General features: G+C 39.3%; 1 protein-coding gene across 2 annotated transcripts in view; it reads right to left on the bottom strand.

The window, feature by feature from the left end:
- The window catches only part of SVEP1 (sushi, von Willebrand factor type A, EGF and pentraxin domain containing 1), a 185675-nt gene that overhangs the window by 102749 nt on the left and 63967 nt on the right, over window positions 1-18959 (bottom strand). For both annotated transcript variants that reach the window (XM_060300636.1, XM_030859035.2), the window contains exons 4-7: window positions 18345-18503; window positions 17330-17509; window positions 8525-8704; window positions 2144-2341 (exon numbers count right to left, since the gene is read on the bottom strand). In XM_060300636.1, coding sequence (XP_060156619.1) covers window positions 2144-2341; window positions 8525-8704; window positions 17330-17509; window positions 18345-18503 — 717 coding nt within the window. The remainder of the gene's footprint in view (window positions 1-2143; window positions 2342-8524; window positions 8705-17329; window positions 17510-18344; window positions 18504-18959) is intronic.

Genomic DNA, 18959 nt, shown 5'->3' with positions numbered 1-18959 from the left:
AATGAATGTTGACTGGCAGGAAGGAACTGCACTGGGAATGCTGTCAAATGGAATTAATTAGTGTGCTAAAATGTACTGGCAAAACAAACAACAAATTAAAGCCAATGATATTTTTTGCAGTGTGAAACTTTGCAGTACAGATACTGAATTAGATGTGGTAACATTCCACATAGCCACATCAGTCACTGTACAGCTAAGTTCTCATTACATGGTATAATAAATCCTCTTAAGTTACGTTAAATTAGGTCTTCTGTAACTTGCAGCTGAATATATCCGAATTGATCTAATTTGTGTCTCACATTCTTGTTCCTTTAAAATTTTATTCAATTTATATTTTCCTTTTCTCAGAGGGGCTAACACTTAGACAATTTTCCCCCACAAAGATGCATTAGCATATTAACTCTTAAAATCTAAAGCAGTATTTTATTTTTCCTTTACACTTGAATATTAGCTTGAATAGATTTGGAATTTAAAGTTTATATCTATTTTCCCTCTGTATTCTTAGAACACTGCTACATTTCCTTCTGGCATTTAGAGTTATAAATGAGAAGTGTAGTGTGAGTCTGATCCTTATTTCTCTTTTCTCTCTGGAAACTTCAGATTTTCTCCTTAACTTTGGACCTTGGAAATTTCACAGGGAGTAGTGAAAGTATGCCTGCCCAACATTCAGAGGCTATTTTTTTAAAATTAATTTATTTATTTTTGACTGAGTTGGGTCTTTGTTGCTGCGCATGGGCTTTCTCTAGTTGTGGCAAGCGGGGGCTACTCTTCGTTGCGGTGCACGGACCTTTCATTGCGGTGGCCTCTCCTGTTGTGGAGCACAGGCTCTAGGCACGCAGGCTTCAGTATTGCAGTACACGGGCTCCAGAGCACAGGCTCCAGAGCACAGGCTCAGTAGTTGTGGCGCACTGGCCTAGCTGCTCAGCGGCATGTGGGATCTTCCTGGGCCAGAGCTTGAACCCGTGTGCCCTGCATTGGCAGGTGGACTCCCAACACCTGAGCCACCAGGGAAGCCCCTATTTTTTTTTGGAGTCACATTACCCACTGTTTTCTTGAACATGGATCAATAAACTCTACTTCTCTGGCAATGGTACTTTATTTTTTATTGAAGTATAGTTGATTTACAATGTTGTGTTAGTTTCAGGTGTACAGCAAAGTGATTCAGTTATACATACATATATACACACATATATATACACATATATATGTATATATATTTTTTCAGATTCTTTTCCATTATAGGTTATTACAAGATATTGAATATAGTTCCCTGAGCTACTTGGTAGGACCTTGTTGTTGGGGAGAAGGGACAAATTAAGAGCTTGGGGTTAACAGATATATACTACTTTATATAAAAGAGATAAACAAGGTCTGAGGCTATTTGGATCAAAAAAATTCAAGGCTTTCTGAAGCTCAGGGGGACTTTCTTCTACTGGGAGGAAATTCTTCTCCTCCATCCCTTATCCTCTCTCTGCTTCTGGAACTCTTTATTGGGGTTTCTCGATTTATCACAGGTATCTCTTAACTTCCATCTTTTGGGCTTGATCCATTGGGATATTCAAGTTCCCTGTTTATCAGTTCTCCATTCTGAAGGAATTCTCAGTTTGCTTTGTCAAATCACTAATATTGTTTTCAACAACACCCACTCCACTTTTCGACCCTTCTCTTAGAGACATTTATATTTTTACTTCTAAGAACTCTTTCTTGCTCTCAATAGCTCCTTTTCACTGCAGTCGGCTCTTGTTGCTAGGAAGATGGCAACGTTCTCTTGTGAAAGTACTGAGATGCAGGTTTCATAGGGCTGATGACTTGCTTTTTTTTTAAAAATTAACTTAATCTCACCTGCTTTATAGGAGCCAGAAATTCCCCAAAGATCTTCAACTCCCAATGGAAAACTTAACCTGATTTCCAGCTCTAATATCATCCTTAGTTTTCTATTTCTTCTATTGTTGCCTGGTACATTGTAATTGGATTTTGTGAGTCCATGATTTTGTAACAGACATCTTCATAGCATTTTCTGGGGTTACATCTATCCTTTTACCATAGATTTGCAGCAAAAGTAGCAAAGAGGGACAGTCCCACACTGCACCAATGTGTCATTATATAGAATTTGGTTTTTAACTTGATCATTGTACGGACCTACCTTCACAAGCAGCTGTCTGAACTTTGGCACTCCATTTTCCGGAGGTGGTGCACCTCACTTCTTCTCTGCCTCCTGATAAAATGAATCCTTGGTGGCAACTTAGCTGACAAATCGTCCCAGGTTTGGCTGGATGCTTGCCACAGGTGGGGGGTGACACGATGACACCTCTGGGCTTCTGAAAGGTGGAGCAGTGGCGCTCTATTGTAGGAGAGCAAGAAAATGTTATTTGCGTTCCCACAGATTGCAAATGTCACAGATTCGCTTTACTCGAGAAAAATACAATTGGTCTGCTGTGGGACTGACATAAGTCACTAAATGAGGTCTGTATGTGACACTAAACAAATGCTGTATTGTAAATAATGCTCAACCATCTCTCTTTAGTTACCTCATGCTATGTTGCCGGTGCATCAAAATCTTGAAAGATTTCTAACTAGCACTTAAATCAATGCCGACTGTGACTTTTATCATTTGCTTAGAGCACCTTCATTCAGTTTGCAGAATGTTACGTTATGGCTACAAAGTATAAAATAGTGAATTAGGTTCTATCTTTTATACTCTCCCTAGAATCACTATGTCATAATTAGGGCCTTGACTCTTAATGATGTTATTTTCAGCACAGATGAAGAACAGCAGATGAATTAGGTAGAATTAGGTAGACTGGAGATAGAATGGAAAATCAGACTAGGACTTAATGCAGGGCATGTGTCTCTGTGTGTGTCACACACACACACACACACACACACACACGACCCCATACACACATTTGTCTGTCGTTGTAGTAGTGATTCTACTGGGAGCACTGCTGGCGTCTTTAGTCTGTATTTCCCATGTGATATGCCAGGCATTATCTAAGGGCTTTACAAGGATAGACCCATTTAAACATATGCAGTAAGGGCTGTTGTTATTATTCCCACTTACAAACAAGAGTGCTGGAACATAATAGTAACTCTCATAGTTAACTTTCCTGAGGCTACCCAATTGGTAAGTAGCAGAACCTGTGTGCTCCTAAAATATTCCACAACCATGCCTCCTCCCTGAAATGACTGCTTTCAAACCTCTCAGTCAGCAAAAGCAAATTTTCCCGAGAAATTGATATGTTTCTTTGTTTTTGCACAGTATGTACCACGTGGTTGCCCAGACTTCCTATTTTGCTTTGACCAAGAGGAAAATCAGGGCCAAATCTGTGGTTCAAATATAACAACTATATGGGACTTTAAATCATTTATTCAGGTATGTTATTTATAAATTAAGAAAATTATTCTTTTAGCTGTCATAATTGTTGAAGATTTTATTCCCTGTTAATATTCTCTTTCTTACTATTTACGACCTTTTGAATGATGTCTTTAGTTTTTATATAGTCTAATCTAATCTTTTCTAATCTAATGGTAAATCTTTTCCCATTGCTTTTATGCCTAATACATGGGTTAATAGTACGCGGGCCTCTCACCGCCTCAGCCCCTCCCACCGCGGAGCACAGGCTCCGGACGCGCAGGCCCAGCGGCCACGGCTCACGTGCCCAGCCGCTCCGCGGCACGCAGGATCCTCCCGGACCGGGGCACGAACCCGCGTCCCCGCATCGGCAGGTGGACTCCGAACCACCGCGCCACCAGGGAAGCCCTAATTTATATTTTTAAAACTATGAAGAATTTATGTGTCTGGTGTGTATTAAAAACATATGAAAATTTCATTTTGTTTTTCCCAAGGAGCTAGCCAATTTTCCTTTATTATCAGTTGAATAAATCTTATCTTCTCAACTGAGCTATGATGCTTCCCTAATGATACGTGAAACTCGTAAGTTTTGGAATCTATTCAGTCCCATTGATCTGATGCAATTCTTGCATACTCCTCATTTTTGCAGTTTTAGTATATATTTTAAAACCCAGTAGAGCTACTTTCTTTTTACTACTCTTTATTACTCTTCCCTTTCAATCTTATTTCAGTGAGTTTTGCCTACACATTCTTCCAGATGAATCCTGGAGTCAATCCCCAATTCCAAAAAGGGGGCAAAAAAGAAAAACCCTTTTGGGCTATTGGATGATATTGCATTTTACATATACATATATTTGGAGAGAACTTACATTTTGATAAAATTTTATAAAAACATTAAGGTGTTCTTTTTGTCTTTCAGTAATATTTTGTAGTTTGTGTAACACAGGTTCCACACATTTCTCTTTAAGGTTATTCTTCCATATTTTATATTTTCTATAGATCTTTTGAATGTGATTTTTCTCTATATATTCTGTTTATCATTTATATAGAAGAGTTGTTTATTTGATATTCTTATGACTTTAATGAACTCTCAGTCTTTAAGTAGGTTCATTCTTTTTTGGAGGTGGACACGTAGTTTACAAATGATGATTCTGAATCCTCTAAGCTCTAACCTTATGATTTATTACAAGAGCTAAAGCTTAGAGAACAATGCTAAATAATACGGATGAATCTGGAATCCTTTTCTTTTTCCAGATTTAATAAGACTGTCTACATTGTTTCCATAACTGGATGCAGATTTAAGATGGACTTTTTTATTATGTCAGTAATCAATATGAGTTTCTTAGAGTTCTATTAAAAATGTGTTTTAAATGATAATAATACATTTTTATCTTATACTGAGCAACCATATGAATTTTTCCTATTTTTTATAATGAAGTAATTTATTATGTTGATAGAGTACCTAATTTTAAACCCTCCTTACATTCCTAGGATAAACCTCTACTCGTTTTGGCAGACCATTCTTTTGAATGTGGATTGCTAGTGTATTTTCTATATATATGTATTTCTTTCTTGGTAAAAGTTGTCAGGTTGGCAATAGAATAATAATAGTTTGATAGTATGAACTGATTAACTTTCCACTAACTGGGCCAAATTACATGGTATGAGAATTACTGCTTTTTAAAAGTTTGAAAGAGTTTCACTGATCCCTCAGTCATTTTGGGAGTAGTAATTAAACTCTGATAACATTTCCATTTTTTTGTAAATTACCCATAGGTAACTATATACTTGCTTTTCTACTTTTTTTCTTGATTCATTTAATAATTTTCATTTTCTTAGAAAATCATGCATAATAAATGTATTGTACGGTATTTTATTATTCTTTTAAAAACCTCAGACCTCTGGGACTTCCCTGGTGACGCAGTGGTTAAGAATCCGCCTGCCAATGCAGGGGACACGGGTTCGATCCCTGGTCCAGGAAGACCCCACATGCTGTGGAGCAGCTAAGCCCATGCACCACAATTATTGAGCCTGTGCTCTAGAGCCTGTGAGCCACAACTACTGAGCCCACGTGCCACAGCTACTGAAACACGCGCGCCTAGAGCCCGTGCTCCGCAACGAGAGAAGCCACAGCAATGAGAAGCCCGTGCACCGCAATGAAGAGTAGCCCCCTAAGCTGTGACAAAGTGAGAGAGTGGCATGGACATATATACACTACCAAACGTAAAACAGATAGCTAGTGGGAAGCAGCCGCATGGCACAGGGAGATCAGCTAGGTGGTTTGTGATCACCTAGAGGGGTGGGATAGGGAGGGTGGGAGGGAGGGAGACGCAAGAGGGAAGAGATATGGGAACATATGTATATGTATAACTGATTCACTTTGTTATAAAGCAGAAACTTACACACCATTGTAAAGCAACTATACTCCAATAAAGATGTTAAAAATAAAAATTTAAAAAAAATAGAGTAGCCCCCGCTCACCAAAACTAGAGAAAGCCCATGCGCACCAACGAAGACCCAATGCAGCCAAAAATAATAAATATATTTTAAAAAAATAAAATAAAAACCTCAGACCTCATGTATTCCTTTGTGATAGCTTCCTGGAAAAATTCTAGTTTTGCATTTTTCTTTCTTTTTAAAATTTATTTTATTACTTTATTCAAAGATTTTCCTCTTATCCACTCTACTGCATTCCATCTCCTTTTATAATTCATCTTCATTATTATTATGTACTTCTTTCAACTTCTCTTGCAATCATTATTTTCGTAGCTTTTGAATTTAATGTTATTTTCATTCTTCCTGTTTAATAATGAAAATATTTATATCTAAGAAATTTTATCAGTGTATAATTTAACCCATATCTCATAACTTTGGTTCTAGAATTTTCTCAATTTGTTTATTTTTTAATTGTATTTTTAAAACGTCTCCTTTGTTCATTTAATTCATTTCCTTTATCTCTTTTTGTATTGGAGTCTTCACATTTTTGTGTTTTGGTCTAGTTTCATACGTCAGAAAATGTTAAGGACATTGACTTTTTTTTTATGTGTTTCAAATAACTTTTTCTTGTTTGCATTTTAATAATGCAGAGAGTTCATTTGAAGTACAGAAATTTACATCTTTATGTATTCAAATCTAGTGTCCTTTTTATTTATATGAAGTTCTTCTCCATTAAAATCCGTATTTTCTCCATATTATTTCTTATACTTCACTCCTTAATTTGCCTCATTTAATTAATTAGTTAAATTAACTTAGTGATTTTTAAAAATGAGGTGAGTCAAAACTGACTAATTTTTAGATAAGCTTCTTTCCCCCATGGATATCTAAAATTTCCCTTACTGAATATTATATTCTTCTACAAAAAATAATGTTTGTTTCTGAGCCATGTTTGCTTCCATTGTTCTGTGCATCTTTGTACCATTAATGTACTATTTTAATCACTGTGGGTTCATAATCTGTCTTATGATGGTGAGAATAAGTTCTCCCTCATTGTACCTCATGTTCAAAATTTTCCAGTTTTGCAACTATCTATTCTTCAATACGCTTTCTATTCATGTCTATCAATTTTTTAAGTGGAAAATTTCATAGTAATTATCGTTATTGTCAGAATTTGGGGGCTACGGTGAGTTGTTCCCCAATAAATTGTAAATAAGGATATAATTTCCTTTTGATGGTTAGACTTCAAATCTACCAAGATTGACATACACTTTAAATCATTACAGGGATGTACGCAATAATTTTAAAGAGAATTCTTAAAGTTTAAAGAATTTTAAAATTTTAAGTTAAACTTAATAATTAAATTTAAATTCTTTAAAGAATAACTCCAGAGTAACCTTATTAAATGTATTACATTTTTAATAAAAGACTGGGTCCCTCACAAGAAAAGCTACTCATCCATGGAGCCAGTGAAATAGATGATTCTCAGGAGTAAACATTAATATCTAGATACAAATTCTAATCTTGGGAGACAACGTTCCAACTAAAGGGATTTATTGAGATTTTTTGTTCCATTGCCAAAGCAGCCTTTTTATGGTGGATAGATCCATCATCTTCATTTAATTCTGTGAACTATCTGGAGAAGCTAACTCCCTTTGTCTTGGTTTTATGCCAACTAAGTCTGTTTGTGGTTTGGGAATCCTTGTAGCTTCTGCCTCCAGGGAAATATTATGCCTGTCAGGCCTATGTCTTTCAGTAGTCATGACAAGTATCTCATTGTTAATAAACTTTACTTGTTATTTTTATTATTAAATTATTATTTAAATATATAATACCCCCGTATAAGTTTTCTGAGCCTGCACCATGAGGGTCAACTCTAGGACTGTTACTGAACCCCTCAGTAAAGCCCAATATCCTTTCTGGTGACACCTTCCCTTATTATCAGCCCTGGATCCAATACTAGATTATACTAGAATAAACCTGTAAATCAATTTATAAAGAATAGAGATAGTTATAGTACCTAGTTTTCCCATCTAGGGTCCTGGAATACCTCAATTTATTCCCTACATATAGTTCTTCTTCCTATTTTGGAAGTTGGTTATTTAATGACTTACCTGTTAGCACTCCCAGGTATACTGTATCTGACACATCGTAAGGGTTCACTAATGGTAGTTATTATCATTTCATCATCATCATTACCATCGTTAACGTTTCAACAGTGTATAAGATGCAGCAAACTGGAAGAGCTACTGAGTTTATTCATTCTGGACCCAATTTCAGGTATGAGATGTCACAACTCTTAGTGAAGGACAAGGCAGAAAATCTTCTGATGAAAGAGAATTTTACGGCCCATCTTAACATTCACTGGTTCATAATTTTGTCCTTTCATCAACAAGGTAAAGGTAAATTGTGTTTTAAAAATTGAGGGAATTACACAGCATTTGCTGTTTAAAAATCCATCCAAATTTGCCCCAATTAAAACAAAAATCATTACCATTTGAAGCTGTAAACTTTAGGGATTCGGAAAACTGGATTGTGGTGAGAAGTCTTTTTACCAGTGGAGGGGAATAAAACTACGTATTTGTTCATGTGTCTACAGCGCCACATACCTATACATATGGATGTGTATTTATACCCATAATGAGTCAGTTTTTAGTTCTAGGTCTTCACAGAAAAGAGGAGAAACCAGAGAGCAAGAGAAATGACCCATCCAAGGCACCATGCCTTCTAAGAACTTACCCACACACCGAGGTTCTAGACCATCCCACTGGGCGTTTACTTGGCAGGTAAGCCTAGCACTTCCTTCTAGTCTGTACCCTTCATCACAGGTGACCAAACACACTGTCCTATAGGACAGTTCTCCGGTAGAACAGCTGAGGCGGCCATGTTTGGGTTGGCGGAGACGAGGGCATGTTCTCGCTATGTGAAATGAAAACAATTAGATCATATTCTACTCAATGAGGACAAAGATAATAATTATAAATTTAATAAGGCCTACACATTACAAACAGTAAATAACACACCATTATATTTTCAGTTAGTATGGGATAATTAAAAGCCTATGTTTTATCAAATGCATGGCCTAAACAACATCACTGTGTTCCACCTCTGTCTACAGGTGGGAAACTTAAGCTGTTTAAGGAGTCTGGCCCTAAATGGACAATGATGGCTGGAGACTGGGGATGGTTTACAAAGGGAGGTCCCTGCAGCCCTCAGCTGGGCCTTTGCTGTGATTCTCCAGGCTACGTTCTAACAAAAGGAAGGGGTCTTTCCCAGGACAGAGATCAGGTTCACTTCCGTTTTCAGACCTCATGGGCATATCCTGGGATTTTTAATGATCCCAGACTCTTGACAGCTGCTCAGCCTCTGCAATCTTGAACTCCAGCATTCTACTCTAGCCACAATTCTGGTCCTTTTAGCTTTTTCACTCCTTTCTTCCCAGACGCTTCCTGCAAATCCCAGCTCATGATGATAATATTGACTTATGCATTACCATTGTTTTGTTTGTTTTTGCTGCTGCAGCAGAGACTGCTAGTTGCCCACCCAATAACCACTCCTCCCAGTTTTATTCAGCATAGTAACAGGCACAGCTAGAAGATAACAATTCTCCACCTCCATCGCAACAAATGAGAGCCAGTGACATATACGCTAAGGTTGTATGGGACTTCTGGAAAAGCTTTTGAGTGGGGACTGTCTCAGTTGAGAGAGTACCTTTTTTGCCTTCCCCTCTTCCTCCTTTTGTCCTGAAATACAAACATGAAGGATAGGGCCCCAGCATATTACAGGGTAAGTCTCATGCACTAAGATGGTACAGCAAAAAAATAAAAGAAGCCTGGGTCTCTGATGACAATGAGCTATCATAGCAGTTTTGGATTACCTACTTCTGTCCTTTCAGGTGAGAGAAAAACAAACCCTTAATTGTATTATGACCTAGTTATTTGGGTCACTGATACCAGTAGGTATATGCAAACCCTAATTCCCTCTGCCCAGCATCCATTCATTTTCCCTTTGTTAATTTTCCAAGGGAAGCTCTTTCGCCTCTTTCAGCTCATGGGATTTGTATGTGTTCCAACCTTGCTCAGGGGTAGAGCCTGTGAGCCCAGATCATGTTCCCCTGGTCTGAGAAGTGACCAGGTTGCAACTGGTGATACACTTGCTTTCTCTATTGACTTTGAAACCACCATGAAAAAGGAGTTAGAAGAGTATTTACTAAGCTCTGGAGGCTGGAGAAGGCCCTGTGCCTCTGCACCACCAGCAGCAGAAGTACCATGGGTTGTCCAGAGAACTGTACGTTTCACCAGCGTTGCCACTCCTGCCTCAACGCTGCATCAGAAAAGCTACAAGAAGGTACTCGGACTGCTCCTGCAGGTTCCCAAGTGACATCTGTGCTCTGAGTTCCGGCAAGAGTCTACCACCGCCTAGCCCACCCAAATCCCATAGAGCGCCTTAGAGCACATCTCAGTCAATGTCAGCAGGCCCTATATTCTTGTTCAGGACAATCGCTTCATCTACCAGGGTCATCCCCACACAGCTCTGATCCAACTCTAACTCACAAACTCATGCACCTGCCCTCTGGAATACATCATCAGTCCTCAGTAAATCCCGTCCTATCCTAAACTTCTCTTATGAACTTTTCCTTACTTTCTCATCCTAGTAAAAAATCTTATTGTCTCTTATAGACAGTACCTGCTCTTTAATGCCTTCCCAGATCATTCTCTTCCTTCTTCCTAAACACCTCCAGCTCCCTGGAGGGAGGAAAAACATCCCTTCCCCCCCACCCCCACCCCCGCTCCCCAGTTGCCTGCTGACCTTTTGGCCACTTCTCATTCTTTCATGATTTTATATTTCTCTCTCTCTCTCTCTCTCTCTCTCTCTGGCACACACGTGCACACACACACACACACAAGCTGGTGATTTCATGATCTATGTAGATGATCATTCCAATACCCCAGAGTCATATTCTTTACCTCTTCTTCACCAATAACCACATCCTTCACCTTATTTCAGCCTCCCCTCCACTGCCTTATCCTCTAGACCTTGCCAGCACCAATCCACGCACCCTCCTCTGACAACGACCTCCTATCTTCCTAGATTATTCCCTCAAGAGCTTCAACTCCATCAAATTCTATACCCTACTGGAGCCTCCAATCTATGATGTGTTCTTCTTTAGGTAAAATTATCTCTAAAGAGTTTATGCTCTTTCTACACTTCTTTCCCCCCAGTTCTAGCTTAGACCCACTCAAATCAGGATTCCAAATCAGGAGAAGGAGGAAGGAGGAAGGACAGTAAAGGAGGAAAGAAAGGGGGAGAATAAGGAGAGGGGAGAAGAAAGGGAAGAGAAGGGGAGGAGAAAGGCAGGTGACAGAGAGGAAGAGGAGGGGAGGGGGAGACATGGAAGAGGATGGGGAAAGGAGAGTGCAGGGAAGGGAGAGGGAGAGGTGGGGGGCTGCAGAGACCCACGGCCGTGCACCCTTTCAGTCAGATGGCATGTACATCCTGGTGATAAACAGAGATACGGAGAGCACAAGACAGTGGATTCTTGTTGAATATGCCAACAGATGGGCGCGGATACTCATTTTAATAGCTTACAGATATAATCCAATAAGCATCAGGCATTGTACGAAAAGCAAAAACCCCTGCAAAGAACAAATCTCACTTTTCTCTCAGATAACACTCCTGCAACACTAAAGGCCACAAGACAACAGAGAGATCTCTAAATATTTTTGAACAAAATCACTTGGGACTCAAGAACTTTGTTGAGACTCTGGGTAAGATGTCTTTTTCCTTCTTTTATGCATTTGCCAATTTTTCATATGAAGCATGCAGTTACTTATGATGAAAGCTTAACTTTAAAATAATAGGAAAGGAAGTTGGGGTAAAATATTCAGTGCATATTCAACTGAAGTCGCGGTTTCACAGAATCTACTCTGAAGGAACCCATTCAAATTATATTAGTTGGCAGAACATAAATATTGGGTGCATGAAATATTCATTTAGGATTGATTACTCCTTAGAGAAAATTCAAGAATTAGATTAGAAGTTAAACCATAAGCCCTCGCCTTTCAATCACTGGGATGGTTTGGACCAAAGTCAACTATTAATGACAAATGAGCAGAATTATTTTGCCTTCCACGTTTCGATTTTTATTGAGTGTGTCCACCATGTAAGTAGAATCTTTACTGAGTGTATCCATCAAGGGTGTAGAAATATTTTGCCGCCCATATTTTGACTTTTCTTGAGGGCACTCATCAGGCGTAGCACAATACCAAGAGCCAGGTAGGATTAAAAGTGAATGAGACAAATTACTATGATCAAGATATAGAAAATCTAGAAAACCATATTAAACAACTGCTTTTGATCCAATAAACTGCTGAAATGACTCCAGCTTTCCAACTTGAGAGGAAATGAACTTGCAACATCTCTCAAGAGAACTGATAGTAAATTAGAGCTGGTGTTTCATACATATGCAAATTACATTGCTTCTCAAGTGTTGGTTTAATAAACTTGCACTGCTCCTCAGGGAAAACAAAGCATATGTAATAATTCCTATTTAGTTCTTAAACATTTTATACTCCTTTTCAACCAAGAATGACCATTTTTATCATTTTCGATAGGAACATGCTTATTTATGAGTTTCAACTTCAAAAATATTTTTATTTCCATAAGCTGAAAACTTCTGCAATAAACGTTTGACTGACATTCATGTTAAAGCAATCCTTAAGTATTTATTTAGTCTTTTTAGAAAACAGCAATTTAGTCTTTCAAGAGAATGGTCTACTAGGTAGCAGACAATGTGAGAACTTGATCTGGTTCTCAGTGGAAAGACTCGTTAGATTTTTTCCTCAGATTTCCACTTCCTGTCACTCTCCCAATTTTGACAGCTTCTATACTGAAAATAAAATAAATCTGATGTGAAATGCAGGGTTCTCACTGTTGCCTGAACGTTTTTCTCAGGAAAAATACTATCACAAAATTGACTTTACTTTCATGTTGTGGTTTAGCTAGTTATCACTGAGAAACCACAAAGGAATCCTTACTAGTTTAGAAAGGAATGTGTAATTCAGATAAAATTCAGAGCGTAAGTGTTTTAATGAAGAATGTATAGGAGGAATAAGAATCAAGACTATTAGTTATTATTTAACCCTACAAAACATTTAGGATGTAACATGAAATTTGTAAAAGGTTTTTTATTTTACACTGGTCTTTCATTTCTGCCTCGCTTTTAGAAAGATTTTCAAGAAAAAAAATAAACTTATCCTCTGTCTTTATAATTAGATTTAAATTAGACCTGTAAAATGCTTCTTTCTCCACACTACCCCTCCTGAAACAGAAGTGAATTCCCACATAACTGCCATATTTCACCGAATCCCAGACGCCCCAATTGTAAGGCACAACATTATTTTATAAGCTGCTAATAAATAAACAGTAATGTCTGTGAAAGGATTTAACGCCACGGTTGTTGAGGTACATTTCAGTTTTAGGATGTTAAGATGTGGGGGGAAAAGTGTTTTTGAATTAATGAATTATGGTATATGTTTCACAGAACAATACCTCAGGTACAGGCAGACCTCAGAGATATTGCAGGCTCAGTTCCAGACCACCAAATACAGTGACTATTGCAGTAAAGCAAGTCCCATGATTTTTTTGGTTTCCCAGTGCATATAAAAGTTATGTTTAGGGCTTCCCTGGTGGCGCACTGGTTGAGAGTCTGCCTGCTGATGCAGGGGACACGGGTTCGTGCCCCGGTCCGGGAAGATCCCACATGCCGCGGAGCGGCTGGGCCCGTGAGCCATGGCCGCTGGGCCTGCGCATCCAGAGTCTGTGCTCCGCAACGGGAGAGGCCACAACAGTGAGAGGCCCGCGTACCGCCAAAAAAAAAAAAAGTTATGTTTACACTATACTGTAGTCTATTAAGTGTGCAAATTAGCATTATTCTAAAAACCAATATACGCCCATTACTTAAAAACAGTTTATTGCTAAAAAATGCTAACCATCATCTGACAACGTGGGGTTGTTATCAGTACAAACCTTCAATTTGTAAAAACTGCAACATCAGCAAAGCAAAATAAAGCAAAGCTCAGTAAAACGAAGTATGTCTATAACTAAATCCTTTAATGAGGAGCCAGAGGAAGAGCCTGACTTAGTACCTTCATTCAGGACAACTTCGTTCACTGGTAAGTTAGGGAGTAGTTTTTTGGAGGTGAAATTAAAGGGAGCTCAGAAAAGTTCACATCCTGGAGCATCGCTCTTATTTTGATTAAAGTTATTTTACTTATACGGGGACATCAATGCAAATTGCATAAAAGACAACAAGCCTGCTTTTTAAAAATGGGACTGCACAATGGGAAGTGACACAAGCAGACTGTCAGCGTATCTATTTGTCAATGTACTTATCCATATCATTTACCAGAAGTATAACCAAGGATTAGCTGGGGTGGGGGAAGATACGTTCTGTGCTCATAATGAGCTCACAGACCAGCAGAGGCGATCAATGAGTTAATTAATTAAAGTAAGTAGGGTGGTTTGTATTGTAACAAGTTGGTTAAGCTGGGAAACACTGTCAGAATCCCCTTACTGTGGGCCAGTTTAGGGTTGATCTAAAGAAGAATCTGCACTTGATCTTGGAAGGCGGAAGAGAGGCAGTGATCACTGCAGGCAGAATCAGTGATGGACAAATGCACACATGCACAGTAGGTTCCAGCTTGTCTTTGGTCACCTCCACTCCACATCCCAATTGCTGACCCTGTTGACCCAAGGTGGCCCCAAGCTCACTGCTGGGTTCTTGGATGTAGAGCATCAGGGCATGGTTACAGAGAGATAAAGCTTCTCTTAGACTTCCCAACGCACTTCTCCCTTGTGGTTCCACTTCAGCAGCTGGGTGGGCTTGGATTCTCAGACTGAACTGGTAGTGACTCCTCTGATCCTCCAATTCCTCTTCTGGCCCTTCCACTTCCCAGCTCCTTCCAAAATCGTGTAAGGTCTGATTCTTAAAATAAGTTCCTTATCCCATAGCACAGATGGTGTATTTCCTGGGCTTCCCTGACTGACCCTCACACACAAAGCGCAAGGGCTAGAATGCGGGTAGGACAGGTTTGTGGATGCACATACAGAGGTTAGGGGTCATCCCATCCCAGATGAGAAGGTCAGCGACAGGGAGGGCTTATATACAGGGACCAAAGGAATGACTGGACAATCAAGGCTGTTGAAACAACTTGCAAACGGATGGCTTCCTGAGAGGGCACGGCCATTTCTTAAGGCTTTAGTGTAGGATTCGAGGCTCAGGATGGAGACTGTAGAGGGTTAAAGAGGCAAGGGCCAGACCTTATCCTAAAGGGGATGTCTGCCTGATTTTCTCACTCTTCTTTGGAAGGTCAGTAAGTGGAAAGTTAAAATGTCATGTTTTCTACCTTCTGCCATGAGGTATTTGGAAGAAGGGGTAGAGGTTTTACAAAGAACTTAATAACTATGTAACTTTACAGGAATATTTCTAAGAGGTTCCTATGATCAACCTTTTCAGTAACAGGCTTTTTACCCTTTGAGACTGTATGACTAAGAATGTCTTTGCTTTGCTTTCCCACATAAACAATAGCTTGTCGGAGTTTAGAAATCTAGGGTCTAATTCTTTTCTTTCAGAATTCAGGAAACATACTCTTATCTTCTAACATTTAGAATGGCTAATAACGGGCTCAAGGCAAGTCTGATTCCCTTTCCTTTATAGGTAATATTATTTCTAACTGTGAAACAGGCCCAATTTTCTAATTTTTCCAGGGCTTTCAGAAGTTTCAATAAGATTATTTCCAGACATGGATCTGTTTTCTATAATTTGTTTCCTGGCACCCAGTAAGTGATTTTAAGTTGACTATCAAAGATTTCAGTCATGTGTATTTTCAAGATTTCAGCTTGCAGTTATATTCTTTGATCTTCTATTAGTGCTTCTCCTCCACTCCATTCTCTCTCTGGATTCCTAATCTGTGAAGAGTCTATTTCCTGTGACTATTCCTGTGTCATTTTATTCTTTCATCTTTTTTCTAATCTTTCAAATGTTGCTCTACTTTCAGAAGGATTTCTTGCGTTGATTTTCTAACTTATTAATTTGGCTTTTGACTATGTCTGTTTATTGTGCCAGCAACCTTTTTCTTCTCCCTAAGATACCTTCCTCCTCTCAGATTTCTCCCATTTCTTGGAATCCTAATCTTATTTTACCAATGTAATTGCCTTTGAATCTCTGTGATTCCATTTTTCTCCCCTCTTCTTTCAGGTCTCCCTTGTTCAATTTGCTGACTCCTTCTCTTTTTGTTAAGTAGAGATAAGGGTCTGGACTGGGACCTGATTTAAGCAAATTCATATTCATAGATGAGTTCAGTATTGGTAGCCGATTAATACAAACAGTGAATGTCTCCTGGGGTTCACAAATGACCGTGAAGTTGTGAGTAGGTTGGCTTCCCTTATGGGTGTGGGAGCTAAGAGAAGACTAGAAGACAGAACTTCTTACCCTACTCCAGTGAGCTGGGTGATACAGGGTCTTGGAACAGTCAAAGCCTCAGCAAACTATATTGCCAAAGGATGCCTAGGGGATGTGTTGGGGGTCATGTTGCCAGATTTAGCATAAAAACAAACAAATGAGGATATCCAGTTAAATTTGAATTTCAGAAAAGCAACAAATAATTCTTTGTATAAGAAGGTCTCCAGTCTTGTATGGGACTTACTTATACTAAAAAGTTATTTGTTGTTTATCTAAAATTTGAATCTAAACGGGTGTCCTGTATTTCACCTGGCAACCCGAGGTGACGGGGGGAGTACTGTATTCAGAAGCTTCACGGGCAGGGATTCTCAAGTCCTTTGGCTTGTCCCCCTCTCTTCTTAGAGAGCCTTCTCTTTCAACCCAATTTGTGAAACCCTAGGAAGCTGGCCATGCAGTGGTCGTAAGAAGTAGGAAAGTAGGTCTTGGAGACGGCAAGAGTGGAAGCGAATTAAGGTACTCTCAATTTTGCTTGTTGTTCCTCTGTATCTGATGTGGGAGCCTCAGGTTCTATCTATGGTACTGCCCCCTTTTCTGTTGGCCCGATGAGGCTCTTTGGGATGTCACTTTAGCAAACTCCCACTTTCTGTGGCATGCTGTCTATTCAAAGTGAAGGCTGGGGATGTATACATTGGCTAACTACTCTTGTCACAGGATACTGGTGTGGTCCTTGGAGGCCTACAATCAAAGTAGACATCAAAGCCGCACACTGACCATCCCCAAACTCTCCCTGGACCCTGTCTTGGCTGCTTGAAATCTGAGGTTTAAGGTAACCTGTCCATTTCTTTCCCAGGCAGGCCTTTCCTTTGCTTGTTCATAAAAGAAACACAAAGGGCATAGTTTAGGATGATGTGGTCAACTGAACTTAGTAGTTCTGACTTCAAACCTCCTGTAATTTTTTCTCTTTCTGTGGTCTATGGTCTATGAAATCAAAAGAAACAAAGAATCTAGTAGTCCATTAGAGTTTAAGTTGAGGACGTCGAGCAAGACAATCAATAAACAATGTGAATTGGCAGTCTGCATACCTCTACAGGAGCTCTCAGAGCCGGACCACAAACCATCGGGCAGACACAAGAAGATGCTGCTTCCCACGAGGTCGAACCCGGGGTGACATCGGACCCCACAGGCTGCATTGAAGTGGCTGTTGCAAGTGTTCTGGATAAAGTAACCATTTTCAGGAGGCTTCAGGGCAGGGCAGCGGACAACTAACATTTACAGGGAGAAGAGTAAAAAGCAAAGTGAGTCTCTGTCTATAAAGCATCCTCCCCCCACCCCCGCTTTTTCTTTTCCGGTCAAGAGGACATTGTATACACAGAGCTAAATTATCAACAGCATTCCCATCTACTGCATATGAATTCCTAAGTGCACATTTGGAAGAAGAACACTTATAGCTCATGCTTACTAGGTATTTGCTTCCAGTTAAGTTTAAAAACAGACTAAATATTATGGTTTAAGCTTAGAAATTTTAAAATCTTCATATCTATGTGGATACGAAATTTTCTAGTTCTTGACCCTCATACGTCATTAGCTATTTTCCTTCTCAGTTAGAGTGGCATAAAGTAAAGAACAAATAAGTCCAGCAAAGCATGTCTGCCACAAATCCCAAGAGCCACAGCTTTGACTAATTAAATACTTTTAATTTTTGATATGAATAATATCAAAGTACTTTACTTATAAAAATATTTTCTTTAAATGGATGTAACCATCACCAGAGCCCAAACTAGCTCATTTGTTATTCAAATTTGCTGTTAAATTTGTGACTTCTCTCTCTTAGATTCATTTTAGATCTTTTCCGATACTAAATCTGTTTTCATAGTCACATTACTTGTGGAGTCTCAGATCTCCTTTCTCTGGAGCAAGATGTGGATATGTTCAGTGATAAGGAATGCTAGATGATAAAAACAAAGAATTCCCCCCAAATAAGATTAGAGGAAGGAATATTAAAGACCATGCCCAATTAATTGGATGAAAACACCGGCATTACTTCCCTAAAAGAGATCAGCTTTTATATTTCCTATCTGCCAGTGGTGGGATCCATACCTTTGCAGGTCTGGCCAGATGCCCGGTAACCCTCCTTGCAGACACAGTCTTCAGGGGAAGTACTTCCAGGTGGAGAAGTGTGATTTTCATCAGGACATGGAAGGCACGTGCTAATTCCTCCTGGTGAACCTTCTGGTTTGTATGTCCCGGATGGGCAAGCTGTGGGTAAGCCAGGGAAACCCATTTTATGTGGGGTACATCAATGGACAGTTAACAACATTTTGGAAACTGATTAGGGGGGTAAAGTCCCAAATAGCTTTTCATAGAAATAATCGTATAATTCAAGCAAGGAGAGAAACCAAGATTTTTTTAGAAGACTGATATAGTTGGCTATTTGCAGGTAACGAAGTGGCCTCTTTGATGTCCCACAATTAGTTACAATCACAACACATCATGGCATGCTATGGCTGGGCTTATTTGTGGGAAAATTCAAAACAGCACTGTACGTAAATGGACTAAAAGGCATCAATGATACTCAACGCGTAAAAACATCGTGCTAAAGACAGTATACCCCATATTCCATCAACCCCCCCAACCTGTGCAGCTGCACCTCCCCCATTGTGTCCCCCAACACTCACTCCCAGCAGAACAGAATAGTTGTAGATATGCAAAAAG

Source organism: Globicephala melas, chromosome 6 (assembly GCF_963455315.2).
Source record: "Globicephala melas chromosome 6, mGloMel1.2, whole genome shotgun sequence".
In the NCBI taxonomy this organism is placed as follows: domain Eukaryota; kingdom Metazoa; phylum Chordata; class Mammalia; order Artiodactyla; family Delphinidae; genus Globicephala; species Globicephala melas.
The sequence above is the reverse complement of the archived record's forward strand: the minus strand, read 5'-3'. Positions and strand labels throughout refer to the sequence as shown.